Source organism: Scleropages formosus, chromosome 10 (genome assembly GCF_900964775.1).
Source record: "Scleropages formosus chromosome 10, fSclFor1.1, whole genome shotgun sequence".
Lineage (NCBI taxonomy): Eukaryota > Metazoa > Chordata > Actinopteri > Osteoglossiformes > Osteoglossidae > Scleropages > Scleropages formosus.
This window is the reverse complement of record NC_041815.1, coordinates 23,805,681-23,819,972: the sequence shown is the minus strand read 5'-3', so window position 1 is coordinate 23,819,972 and position 14,292 is coordinate 23,805,681. Positions and strand designations below refer to the sequence as shown.

Sequence of the window (14,292 nt, the reverse complement as noted above, 5' to 3'; positions counted from 1 at the left end):
AGTACCGCACTGTTCCTAACATGATCTCATGGGGCAGCAGTCAAGACAAGGAGGGGGAGCCCAAAGGTTGGTTGTTCGAATCCCATGCCCCGCAACTGCTCTAGTTCCCTTGAACAATGCACTTGGAATAGTCAGAATGTATAAATGCATCAGATCCTGTAAGTCATCCTGGATAAAAGCTATGCCATTTAGTTTCAAGTCAAGAACTTGGGAAAGATTTAAGTAAAAACACTACATCTACCTTATGAACACCTGTCTGCACTGCAAGAGTAACTTGGCAGGGCCTCATGCAAAGTAGGCCAAAGGAGTTGAGTGGCACAAGTTCAGCATGTCTGTATTTGTAAGGTTGGCTTAGTACTCTTGAAATGTAAATAACGTAATTATTTCACTTTGCAATTTTTTTGTCTATAATATAATTTTGACAAGTACATGCCATATTTCAATTTTCTTGTGTTTTTTGTCTTATGGGGAGCTGTTGCTGAGCTGGGATGTTTTATGTCCCCTTGCGCACTCATGTCTGTGGCTGATTTACCTCTATGAAGAGTAACGGGACAGAAATACTGACGAATACACAATAATCAACAGAGGACAGATTGATCAGTACAGTGAGATACCTGGAAGTGCTCATTAACTGCAGTGTTCAAGGCCTGTTGAATAAACTGATAAACTTGGCCAGTTGAGCACCAGTAAGTCAAACTCACATCAGGCTGCAAGGCAGGCAAATAGAACTTGAGGTCTAAGGACTTTACATTCACTTTATTCATATACCTGAATATATCTGTACCATTCTGCATTTTTCCCTTCATATATATTCTATTTTCTTGTTCATATCTATTACATTTTCATCATTTTTTTTCTGTAGTATTTTTCAAGTAATTTCTATTTCACTTGTGTTTTTCTTATTTTTATTATCTGTATTATTAGTATGTACCATGAACAATTGGAAAAGAATTTCGCTGCACGTCGCATTAAGTATGGTTGTGTACGTGACAAATACACTGGAATTTGATTTAAGAATATAGATTTACACTGTACTATAATAATAATCTTGATAATAACCTGCCATGGCTTGAACCTGCAGTCTATAGACTACTTCCAAACAGCCGTCCACTGGGTCCTTTCTCCCAAGTAAGGCAATAGATCCAACTTTGGCAGTGTTTTAGAGAATGTACCACCAGTTATTTCTGTCTTATTTGTTTTTGTGAATAGGACCACCTTTTTTTCACCACTTTATTACCAGACTTATTTAGTCTGAGTCACCAGACTCAGTAGCACTTTATTGTCCATCAACTTGTAAAATTGTAAAGAACAAAATAGAACACAACCGATATCCAAAAAGGTTTTGCTTTTTAATTTATTTTTAATTTATATTTCACATCACAGTAGAGCAATTGGAGAATTGTATAAATAATTAATATATTTCTGGCTAATCACAAATCACACACAGTTTTCTTACATTTTCACTTCTGCATGTTCTTCACTATTGTATCTGTACAGTAATACCATTACAGTACGTCCCACACGTTGGGTTGTTGAATGCGCTGCAAACCATAACGAATGGTCCGCATTTAGTGCAAGACTAAGCACAGTGGCACAGCAAGCAGCACTGCTGTCTCACAGTGCCTGACTGCTGTAAGAGGAGATGGGTTCAGTCTTCACTCAGGATGTGTGGAGTTCACATGTTCTCTGGGTGCTCTGGTTTCCTCCCACAGTCCAAAGACACACTGTTTAGGTTCACCCATGGAATGTGAGTGACAGAGAGCATGTGTTCCACTGATGTATGGACAAGTGACCCATTGTAAGTTCAGCACTTTTCTCCAAAGCAACATACAATGTTAAGCTTTTTTCATTTATTTAGGAGGGTAGTTTTACTAGAGCAATTTTAGGGTAAGTACCTTGCTCAAAGGTACTCCAGCCAGAGGTGGAAATCAAACTTGCAACCTATGGATCTAAAGGCAGTAGCTCTAACCACTACACTACCAGCTGTCCCTGTCTAGCAGCATAAGCCGCTTTGGTGAATATGTATGGGCTGGTAACAATACATAGAGTTTGTTTAAAGTAGCTTTGGAGAAAAGCATGTGCTAAAAGAGTAAATGTATATTTTTTTTCTTTGTTTAGCAGTTAAGAATTGAGTTGGTACTCAGAACATGAGTGACCCTCCTTTCCCTGTAGTTGTACTCAAATCGAAGATGTTTGTGGAAGAAATACAAATATCCTGTGGGGACAAACAAGAAAAAGAACAGTCATAATTAATCATGAGTACATTCTATTGAAACGACACAATTTGTAAAGTCAAAATCACAAATCCACCTTTTTCTTGAGCTCACATAAGAATGGCAAAGTGTGAGTAGTCCTGCATTTAATACTCAGAAAATATCACTTATTGTCACGTTTCAAAAAATTTTCATATCATGCATACCATAATGGTAGGCAGCAGCATCCACCTTTGTCCCAATACCAGGGAAGTCTTCCTCTATAAGCCTTGGATATCCAGTGTCCATAGTGTTACTGTCCTCATCATAACTGTAAATGGAAGATGGCTCATTCAGGCTCTTCTTTCACTCCACCAGGAAGGTTCACAAACGTTCTTAATCAGACAATTTAATGCGCTATCTGAATGCATATATTCTACTCTGTCACTTCAGGTTAACAGCACTGTAGGATCTACATCAGTAACCTTCACCCTACCAGTCTGAAGGTCTTAACCTTTTCGGTAATTGCTGCTGCATCTAGGCTCTGGTTAAAGCATGTAAGAGTTTTATTTTCGGATAATCAGAGGAGAAAGTCGAAGAAAGAAAAACAACGATGAGATAAAACAAAAGAATAATGGAATTATTATTAGAATTATAATGTCTGTTAATCAGCCTAGGTGTGACTTAATCCAGCTACATGAGCTGATGTGAAAGGTGAACAAACCTCCAGTACTGGTCATCAGAGAAGAGCAGGGTCTTGCCGGTATCCTGGATGTTGACAGCAGCATCTATTTTGTGCACATTTTTGGGCAGACCAAGGTTGTGGATGTATTTCGGGTAGCTTTCATCCAGGGTATATCCGTTGAGGGCCCACATTCTGATACCTGCGGAGTTTGTTTCAACAGATGTCCTGAAATCACTCCATCCACTTCATTTTTCACATTTCTGTAATAACACCACCGCTTCTTTCTCTCACCTGACAGACATTGCCAATTTTTTTTTAAAGTCACAAACAGCATGGAAAAAGGTGTAAGTCAAAGCAGCAAAGAAATGAAGCCAGTAAACTTTTATAATTATTATTGTTATTGTTATTAACAATGCTACTATATAATGTTTACTGGAAGTTACCTTGGAGAATAGCATCTGCTAAATGAATAAATGTTACTGGAAATGTAAAACTCACCACTAAATATGAACACCCTGTCTTTTTGGGGACTCTCGTAGGCTGCGTCCACTCTTTCTGACAAGAAAGGCCAGTTGAATTTAATCAGTTCTTGGTGAGCTTCAAAATGCTGAGGGTGTAAACGCCAGTGAAACCTGATGAAGAAATAATAACATCGAAAAATCTGATGAAAACAGATGTGAAAGATATTTTTTATATTACAATATCGAAATTTAGAAAATCTAGAAAATAATGCTCACATCAGCAGCTGCCTAATGTCAATAATAAGACATGCATTGTCAGTAATATTTTGTTTGGTTAGTCGGATATGGAATACCATAGGCTGAAACAAATATCTACCATCTAATTTCAGCCTTTTTTTTCAATGCAAGATTTTTGACTGCAATGAAACACAACAGATACATCAAGTATATGAACATTAAGGCACCTGTCTTTGAAAATGATTCTTTCTCCTCTTAATTCTGTCACTGCATCAATGCTCAGCATGGGGTCACACTTCTCTGGGGCACGAGGTTTTGGTTTCACATGCTGAATTGTGGGGTTCGGGCCTGTTTTGCAGGGGGGAAAATTCATTAACATGTCTGACATAAAAGTGTTTCTATTCACTGACACTTCAGTCTAGAATAATTTATTAAACAGCTGAAGTAATGCTGATTAAAAACCTTCCACCAGGGACCCACAGCAGAACTGCAGTGGAAGTACCCTCACCATACAATGCTTGTATCTCATGGACGTCCAATTCAGACAAGGGGTAGCCCTGGTTGTAGGAGTACATTGGATGCATCAGTGCTCCAGGGTCTGTAGAATGGGACAGACCCAAAGCGTGACCAAACTCATGGGCGGCCACCAGGAACAGGTTGTACTCTAGGAGGGAGGCAGCAGATGAGTGTTAAATTGGATAGAGAATGGGAATGTTCTGCTTTCATCGTGTCATCAAAGGCCACACTGAAGAAGACAGACTTACCGGTTGAGTCGCTGGTCCACCTCTCGTCATCGTCAAAGTGTACGTCACCACCAAGGTTCTTCCCGGGAGCATAAGCATGAGCTAAAAGCCCCTCGGGGCCATCAAATGGGTTATTGTCTCCATGCTCTGAAAGAAAGGAATGCACAGTGTTTGAATATTATTTCATTGCAAATGGAAGAATTTAAGAAAGGAAGTGGGGGCTCAGATGTCAGCTGACAGCAGCTAGGTTACAGACTGTGGTGCAAAACATCTTCAGAAATGTACTTCACTAAATTTTTATATGATTTCAAAGCATCATCTGACAAATATAACACAGTACAGCAACTTTGTCTTTTGCCCAAGCAATCAATCCAGGTGCAGTATGAAACAGAGATGTCAATAAAGTTACCTTTGCTCACGAAACTGATCATGATGTCTGCGTTGCCCTTGTACAATTTTTCGAACACCAGCGGAGTCACCCTGCTCCATACGTTGAATGCTTTGCGAATGGCTCTATCCACTTCTGACTTCTTCAGGTCAGGGGTGTAATTCACTATCCTGGAGACAAAGTGTCACATGGAGAGTGCATAGAAAGTGCCAAAGAAAAGATCAGTTTCCAGATCATTGCATTCTTTAATCTTTTACACACTAAGCCTCTTCTATCTCTCCTGCAATTTTCACTAAGTCCTTTTCTTACTGCAGTATCTGGGCTGGTGTGCGGGACCAGATGCAAATATTTTAGACAAGCAGTGACGGTCCTCACCGAAACGTCAGGTTAGTGCTCAGCCATTTGGTTCTGAACTGGTCGACATCACTCTCTGCACAGCGGGCTTTGGTCATCATCCCCAGGGTTTTGGTGTCCAGCTTCCCCGTCACCTCCAGGTGGAAGAAGTTCTGTACCTCACGGATCTTCTGCTCTACAACTTCAGAATCTGTCAATTCTCCATTGAGCTCAGCTGGGAGGTTATAGAACTGCTCCAGGTATTTCTACAGGCAGAGAAAAGAGGCAATATTGGTTGTTCAACATTATCTCAAAAACAAGAAGTGTTTTACCAGTTTTGGAATCGGCCAAAGTTTTTGCCAGCCACAGAACAGCTCACAATACTGACAGCCTTGAAGTTGCCTTAAGTGTTGAATTTAGTCTTCTGGAATTAGTTCACACACACACACACACACACATTGGCTGAGGCAGCTTGTCCCAAGTGAGGTTGCAGCGAGCCGGAGCCTAACCTGGCTACACAGGACGTAGGGCTGGAGGGGGAGAGGACACACCCAGACCAGGACACCAGTGTGTCACAAGGCACCCCAAGCAGGACTCGAACCCCAGAGAGCAGGACCCGGCCAAGCCCGCTGCGCCATCTCACCGCCTTGAAACTAGCTGCATTGCTTCAATTAGTTCCGTCTTTGTCTTCATTTAGTTTTGAATTATATATGCTTCCATATCTATATATGAAAAACATATATCTATATGTAGGGGGGTGCAGTGATGCAGTGGGTTTGGCCAGGGCCAGCCTCTCCAGCAGGTCTGAGGCTTAAGTCCTGCCTGACATGCCTTGCACCAGAGTGGGGTCCTGTCCTGGGTGTGTGTGTGTGTGTGATATACACATATATATACATATATATATATATATATGTATATAGACATACTGTACATAGATATACTGTATGTAATTATGTATGTATATACGTACATGTATTATGTATATATATATATACACACATATCCTCCATTAGGAGCATTCCATCAAGACTTTGTCAAAGAAATCAGTGTTTATCTAGAAATTCTAAATATCTGTGACAAAAAATCTATTGTCATTTGCCATTTTGTTAGATGGACTCTTTAGAAAATGAACACCTGTCATAACAAAAAGCTATATAAACTATACGTAGAATCCAGATATAGGGCAGCCTTACCTTGCCGAGTTGCCAGTTCTCCGTCGCCTTCTCTCTCCCTGCAGCAGACAGGGGCAATGAGTCGGCGTATCTCACGGTTAGAAGAACAAGGAGAAGACTTGTGATGGCCATGTTGCCCATGCAAGAGTGAGTTCTCCTCTGAATGACAAGAGGAACCAGGGAAGCATCATTTATACGATCTCGGATGCTGACGCTGATAGCAATCAGAGCACCAGTCAGGATGCTTGTGAATCATTAGAAATTCGGAGAGCCACATTCTTGGTAAACCAGCTACTGCTTCCCAAGAAACTCTTTAAAACAATGAAAAAGAATGCCTCTAAGAATTATTGCATTTTTCGAAGTAAGAGTTGTGGGATGGACTTCCTAAGCAAGAGCGAAAACGGTAAAAATTCCAATTCTGGTGTTCTGTATGGGCTCCCGTTGCACTGAGTGTGAAGTGAAATTTTGGCCAAGGTCCTTAACTGCCCAGTAAATAACACAATGCAACACAATTTTTCAGTTTTTAGTTAAGTCGATTCTTAGATGATGATTAACTCATTAAAATTTATTGATTACAGAAGTACCACTAGTTCTTCTTAAGTGTCAGTCTTAGTTTGGTACTTTACAGCCAAACTAAAGGCACCGGCATATTCTAGAAAGTATAACATTGTAGAAAGCATCAGATACTAAAAGGTGCTGGAATATCTGGTGTTTGGAACCTGCCAAAATGAGCAAATTTCAAGAATGTGGAATATTTTTCTAAAAACTGATGTTCAATACTAATTAATGCAAAAAGTATTCTTAATGTAACAAAACTGCACGAAAAAAGCAAAAAAAAAAATTAACATAGTAAAATTTCTGTTATATTGTGCAATGTATTAAGCAGCACAAAATGTATACTTATTGACATATAGTACACTTATTTATATAGTAAATGTTTTTTCTCCAAAGCACCATAAAGTAAGAGTAAACAAAAATGTCATAAAAAGCAGAGTGTTAGGGCTCTTAATATACTGTGTGTCGCATATATGCATGCGCAAGATCAAGAGCCATTCATCTGGTTGGAAATGATGCATATCACAAGCAGGAATTTTTTTTTCAATGGGTTTTTTTGTCTTTTTATCAAGAAAAGATTCCCCAGTTTATATGTGTAGAAAAACTGACTTACATTCACTTATAGTTTTAATCAGTTGATCAAACACAATCATCAAAAAGTACAGTTTTAATTGAATTTTAATTTAGGCTTATTCTACAAAACATTACATGCATTCTTATTGCTTAGACACAAAATGCTTGAATCGTTTTCAGACCTAAGCACACTGCTCAGCAGTAAACACATAATAGATTCAGATAAACAGAGAGTTGGGTTTCTAGTAGCAATCAACTTGTTGCACATGTTGTACTTCCAACTTCATCCCATTGGTGTAAATCGACTGATGCAAAATACTCCAACTTTAAATCACTGGGTCATGTGCAATTTGTGCAGAAGGTAATGAGTGTGTTGAAGGAGCATCACAAGGGAACAATGTGAACGAAGACACTAGTAACACTCATCTCCCAGAAGAAGGGTTAAAGGTACAGTAGGGGAAGGGTACACCAAAATACAATACATATTTCAATGATATTACAATAAGAGGTCATTGCAGAAGACTGCAGAGGGTGGATACTTCATGCAAGACATTTATTACAAAGCTGAACTGAAAAAGATAACATAAGATGTGGTGCTGATGAGAACATGCCACCTGGCAGAGGTCAGAGGGACAGTAAGGGGACAGCTGGTAGTGTAGGTGTTAGAGCTACTGCCTTTGGATCTAAGTTACAGGTTTGATCCCCACCTCTGGCTGTAGTACCCTTGAGCAAGGTACGTATCCTAAATTTACCCAGCTGTGTAAATGGGTGAGCTTGTAATAATTATCACGTTAACATCATAAGTTGCTTGGAGAAAGGTGTCAGCTAAATGAATGAATGTGATATAATCTATGGAAAATATATGCTGAGGGAAATACTTTGTACACGTAAATTTATGCCAATATTTTGACCTTTATGCTTCTTTTGTTTTGGTGTTTGAATTTACAAATATGTTTTGTAATACTTTACGTTGGATTTAATTTTTGTGCAGACAATACAGTAAAATATATGGAATTCATCAAAACTCCAACCAACTAACCATTGTCAAGAACCACTTGCTCCAAGCAGGGTTATAGCAAGCCAGAGCCTAGCCCAGCAACACGGAGCGCCTGGCTGGAGGGAGAGGAAACACGTCCAGGACAGGATGCTAGTCCATCAGAGGGAACCCCAAGCAAGGATCAAACCCAGACCTGCCACACAGCGGGCACCAGGCAAACCTGTCACATCACCATGCCCCCATCATCAAAACTCATTTATAGTAATTATTTGATGTGGCATATATATTTAGTATCATACAGAAATGTTCACTCCTCAGCAATCACTGATTATGGAAAGAGTTAATGCAAATGAAAATTTCATACTGACAAAAAACATTTATTTTTTGTTCCTGGTGACTTAATTTTTTTTTTTTTTAATTCATCTACACTATTATTTTTACTGGTTACATTGTACTTTACCAGATGATTGTAGTCATTTGATATGGTATTGTTTTTCCATTCCATGTTGTCAAAGACAATGTATTAATTCAGTTTCTAAAACTGCATTTGTAAAATACAGGTTGTGCAGCATTTCAGAACAATTATTATGTACCTTTAAACCAGGTATTTTAGTAAATTTCCTTTGACTTCTATTCAAACGAAATAATACAAAGAAAAGATATGTTTCACCTAATCAGCTGCATTTTTTTTGAACATATATGTTTATTCTGAAGTTGATGCCTGCAACACGTTCCAAAAAAGCTTGGATAGTCGAGTGTTTACCACTGTGTAGCATCACAATGCCTTCGAAAAACAATGCAGTTGATTAGATAAAATACGAAATACCTTGTCTTGTACAAGCCAAGGTAAATTTACAAATCACTCCTTTTGGTTCTTATTAGCATCTTCCATACTGTCGCAAATGTTCTGAAATTGGGGTTGTAATGTGGAAAACGTGTGGTTTCATACTGTAATTTAATGCAGAACATCCCACCAATTTATAATCATACAATGTTAAAGTTAAGACATTACATTTCTTTAATTCCCCTACATTTAGTCATTTCCTATTTTCGTCAAAATTGACTAACAGGATGAGAAAAGTGGTTCCTTCTAACTAGCAGGGAGACTGCCATGTGTTAGCAATTGTTCATTCTTCACAATGCGGCATCAGCGTGACCTCCAGAGAGGGGATTTTTTTAATTCCAGGAAAGAGAACAACTTTACTTCGAGTGATGTCAAGAAGTGAGAAGGAATAGAATAATAAACCTTCTAGGTTTTAGATGAGGAGCAATAAAAAATAACGGCTTTAATGGTTGAAGGTCTAACATAAATATTATGTCCACTTTTTTTCCCTTTACGAGGATGTAAGGATTTTCTTTGGAAGTGGCTTCAAATTACAGTTTCCCGTTGATCGTGCGCATTTTTTGAAATTATGACTAATTTTCTTACACGTAAAAGGGCAACTCCAAAAAGAGTTAATCATTTTCTGAAAATGTTGCACCGTGTTCAAAACCATGTACACACTCAATATAACACTTTGCTGCAAAAAAAAAACACACACACACAATCTTGCAAATGAATGTAATTCACTGGTCACCAGTTACACACTTGAATTTCTCACCGTTTTCTCTTTTTTGCTTTGTAAGTCAGTGTGAAAGTTATATACGAGAGATATTATACCCGTTACAGTGAAAAAACCACAGCCAATCACAGACTGGTTGAAATAAATTGAAGCACTGCATTCTTTTCATACAAACACAAAAAATGATTGAAAATAGTGGTGGTCAGCTTCCAGCAGTACGGCAGAATTTCATCAATACAACAATAGATGTTGTCGCTGTTCAAGAAGTGGGGACAATATCCCCCGCAGTGAAGAATCCAAGCTTGGTAGGACCCCCCCACAGACACGCACATCCTCCTGGCCTGTAGCAGCGAGACACAGCTATGTGGTTTGCGATCATAAGCACTCCTTCATCATGCCAAGAAAATCACTTTTTTTTGTAAGGAGTAGTATGGAGGGAGATGCAAAAACATCAATGGTTGGTCTATCAAACCAGTTCCGAATTTGAGCAGCTCAGTGGAAAGCCAAATGAAGACATGTACTGGACTCTTTTGTCCATCATTTTCTCCACCATCTAGAGGAATGAGAGCAGCACGGAGTGTATCATGAAATCTTATTAGGCATTTAGTGTTAGGGGCAGCTGTGATAGTATGACAGTAGACTGATGACTAATGGCACCACAGAGAGATATTACCCCATGAGGGCCAGGAACCTCTACCACATCCAATGGACCTCTACCAATGGTGTTCCTTCTACATCTCCTCTTAGTCAAACCAAATTCTGGCTCATCAAGAAAAATTTGATCCTGGAGATCTGACATTGCATTGCGTTCAAAAACTGTCTGAAAAAGAAGCAAAAAAACTGTTTGAGGAAGTACACCAAAAGTTACTGTGACAATTTGCAAAGACCACAGAAAACAACACAGGTGTATTGTTCATTTTTTTGGTAATTTGCCTGTTACCGTCAAGTCCTGCTTATCAAATAGCTGATTCCTTTGCATGTGTACCGTAATTTTTGGGAAGACTTTTTCTTTCTAGTAGCTAAATTCGTAGGTCGACTTTTGTATAGTAACCACTTTGGAAATTACAGTGTACAGTGGTATTTTTATGGTACTTGCTTGCACATTGTTAGAATGCAGGTGCTCTTTCACGATTCCTCTAGAGAAGTACGTACTTACATCGCTGTAGTCCAGTTTTTTCTCAGCACCCAGTCTGTTTATTGGTCGGTCACTTCCTGGGAATGTGAGATTGCTATCTAGGACTTGACTCTGAATTTTAAGCAGCTCCATAGCATTGTTTACCGGAATCGTTTCCGCTACGTGCCTCTCTTGTTTTCTAGTAAACAGACCATTTTTGCATCTTTCTGTTGTGAATACAGAACTGTACACAGTAAATAGAGGTAAAAATGAAGAACAAGCACTGAAATTCAGTGGCTGACAGCATGCAGCACTTACCGTAGTGTTTACAGTACACACAATGTTCACAGTATATTTATATTTATTTAGTTAGCAGATGTTTTCCTCCAAAGCGACTTCCAACGAACTCACACACACACACACATTTTCGGAACCGCTCGTCCCATACGGGGTTGCGGGGAGCCGGAGCCTTCCCGGCAACACAGCGTGTAAGGCCAGAAGGGGAGGGGACACACCCAGGACGGGACGCCAGTCCGCCGCAAGGCACCCCAAGCGGGACTCGAACCCCAGACCCACTGGAGAGCAGGACCCGGTCCAACCCACTGCGCCACCGCACCCCCCCCCAATGAACTCTATGTAGTGTTATCAGCCCACGCACCTTATTCACCAAGGGGACTAACACTGCTAAAAACACTACTTACACTGGGTCACTCATCCATACATCAGTGGAACACACACTCTCTCTCTGTCACTCACACACAATACAATGCAGTACAATACTGTAATGCATTGTAGGCATACTGTGTAGTAATGGGTGAGTATTCTTGTACTGCTGCACTAATATACAGTAGTAAATATTTTTAGTTCTGAATGTTCTGCTAACAGTGGCAACAGTGAAACAGCTGAGGTTTGGTTGGACCCTTGGTCCTGCTTCCCTCAGGGCCATACCATGGTTTATTACATGGTCCACCAGAGTTGCCCAGATTTGGTCAGATAAATTCTTGACCTTCCTCTTCACTTCTTATCATTTTAACCCCTGTTTTCTCCGCCTTGTGCTCTAATGCTGTCTCCCATTTTTGCAAAAAAAAAACAGGGCAGCCGATAGCATAGTAGATAGATCTGCAGGTTGTAAGTTCAAATTCAACTTGCTCTTGATCGTTGAGTGTGTTATTGATTGATAAAGAGTGCTTAGCTCTTTTACCAGCAGTGCTTATAATTTGAACACAAGAGATCTCCGCAATGACAGGTCTGCCCAATGAGGAACAGTGTTAAAATTTTTGGAGAGGTTCATAAATACTGAAATTTGTGTATGAACTATAGACAAGTACCTACAGTTTTGAGTATTGCCTCTAACTGATACACAACTTTGCTCATTGCTTTTATGGTATCACCTTTAGTGTGTGCACTTCTGAGAGAAATTGTCTCAGCATGACTGTTACATGTGCACATATTTTCTGAGAAATGTTATGTTGACAGAACATGTACCAGTGCTACAAAAAGGTTGTTGTTCTTAGAGGTGGTCCCCGAGTTACGATGGTGTTACATTCCGATAAACCCACCATATGTCAAAAATATCGTAAGACGAAAACGCATTTAATACACCTAACCTATCAAACATCATCGCTTCTTATCGTTAAAGATGGTCGAGATCGTCGATTTCAAAAGTCCTAGTTCACATGCGATGGCCATTACGAACTTGCCACCTTCATGCTGGGCAATTATCTTGAGTTTCTCCTGAACAGTAATTATCCCCCTCTTCTTCTTCTCACCAGTAGCAGGAGACACAGATGGGCGTTTGGTACACATGATGGATGCACAAAACACAACGTAGATACGGGGGTATCCAAAAAAACGCTGGCAACACAGAACGTTGTAGAGTATCAGTTGTATACACTAGCAAACACTGGGAGATGCAGATCGCTGCTGCTGCCCAGCATTATGAGACCGTATTGTACCGCATATCGCTTTTCCCGGGAAAAAAATCTAAATTCAGAATTTGGAGTACAGTTTCTACTGGATGCATATTGCGATCACACCATCGTAAAGTCGAAAAATTGTAAGTCGGACCATCGTAACTCGGGGACCGTCTGTACTGTGCAACAGCTATTTGAATGTAGTTGTCAGTGTTTAACATACAAAATGTCTTTTATGGTTTGGGGAAATATGTACTTTCCTCCTGTCAACATCGCAGTTAAGGATATAGACTTCTAGTTGAAACTCTACTCCCTACTACTGCTCTGTCACTCTTGAGACATGTAATTACTGTGAATTGCTCAAAGAAAGATATACAGCCTTAGAAATGAGTGAAATATTCTGAGCTGCTTTAAATTATTATTAGTGTATGTCTTAACAAATGTGTATACTGCTTGAAAACTGTGAACAATTGTGAACGTTAGCGTATTTATCCTCTGTCATCTATTTCAAATATACCCTAGTCCTGGAGATTAATTATCAAACAATGATTGAGAAATGGCTGAATATCTAAAACTAGTCTGCTTGTTAATTCAATATGTCTCTTTTATTGTGTTTTTGTTACTTTATAAAGTCTAAGCGCAGCTTTTTTATTGTTTTCTTATACTACACTTTTTCACTCTCTTGCAAGACAATGAAAAATATCTTAGTGAAATATAAACATATCTCGTGAAATATAAACAATTTTACAATTGACTAAGGGGTCAGTTAAGTTTCCACTTAATCAGCTGTATAGCTATGTATACACACTTGTCATGTAAGTAAATCTCAAATTAATGTTTATATTCCAAAGTAAACTTCATAAATGAATGTAGAAAGACACAAATCAAAGGCTGAAGGATGTTGTCCAGGGGTTCCCATTCAGTAGCATTTTATTAAATACAGTTGCATAAGTTTTGGGGGAAACATTACCACAGTACAAAAGAGATACATTCACAGTACATAACATTAAACAGGCAGCTCATACACTCACACAGCTTAAAAACATAGTTAAATAATAAAAATTGTGTTAATTTAATTCAGATATTTTTTTGAACAATAAGTATATAACATCATTTTAATTTAAAGGAACACTTTCCAAAGTGAATTCCCACCTGATCAGTAGCCAGATTTTAATATATGAAAAACATGGTACCAGACCTGTATTCCATCATAGAATATTGTATTCACTCTACTTGTACTCCATACCAGGCTGGAAACAAAATGTGAATAAAATGGGGGGAAAGAACACGAATGCTTTCTTCCACATACACATAGAAGGAAAAAATAAAACGGGGTTTTTCTGCGGACGAGTTTTCACGACTCTGGT

General features: G+C 39.1%; 1 protein-coding gene across 1 annotated transcript; it reads right to left on the bottom strand.

The window, feature by feature from the left end:
* Window positions 1-2,114: 2,114 nt before the first annotated feature.
* LOC108932197 (collagenase 3-like) lies at window positions 2,115-6,343 on the bottom strand. Its single transcript, XM_018748440.1, has 10 exons — window positions 6,233-6,343; window positions 5,082-5,305; window positions 4,728-4,876; window positions 4,340-4,465; window positions 4,084-4,239; window positions 3,803-3,923; window positions 3,376-3,509; window positions 2,917-3,076; window positions 2,420-2,523; window positions 2,115-2,215 (listed from the first exon to the last, which is right to left on the bottom strand). Exons 1-10 carry the CDS (start codon window positions 6,341-6,343, stop codon window positions 2,115-2,117), a joined length of 1,386 nt encoding a protein of 461 aa, XP_018603956.1.
* Window positions 6,344-14,292: the final 7,949 nt, after the last annotated feature.

Coding starts and splice junctions, on each gene's coding strand:
- LOC108932197 (XM_018748440.1), bottom strand. CDS start 6,343: ATGGCCATCACAAGTCTTCTCCTTGTTCTTCTAACCGTGAGATACGCC. Junction 5,306..6,232: donor AGAACTGGCAACTCGGCAAG/GTAAGGCTGCCC, acceptor CTCTGCCTGTAG/AAATACCTGGAGCAGTTCTA. Junction 2,216..2,419: donor TGCTGCTGCCTACCATTATG/GTATGCATGATA, acceptor TTGTCCCCACAG/GATATTTGTATTTCTTCCAC.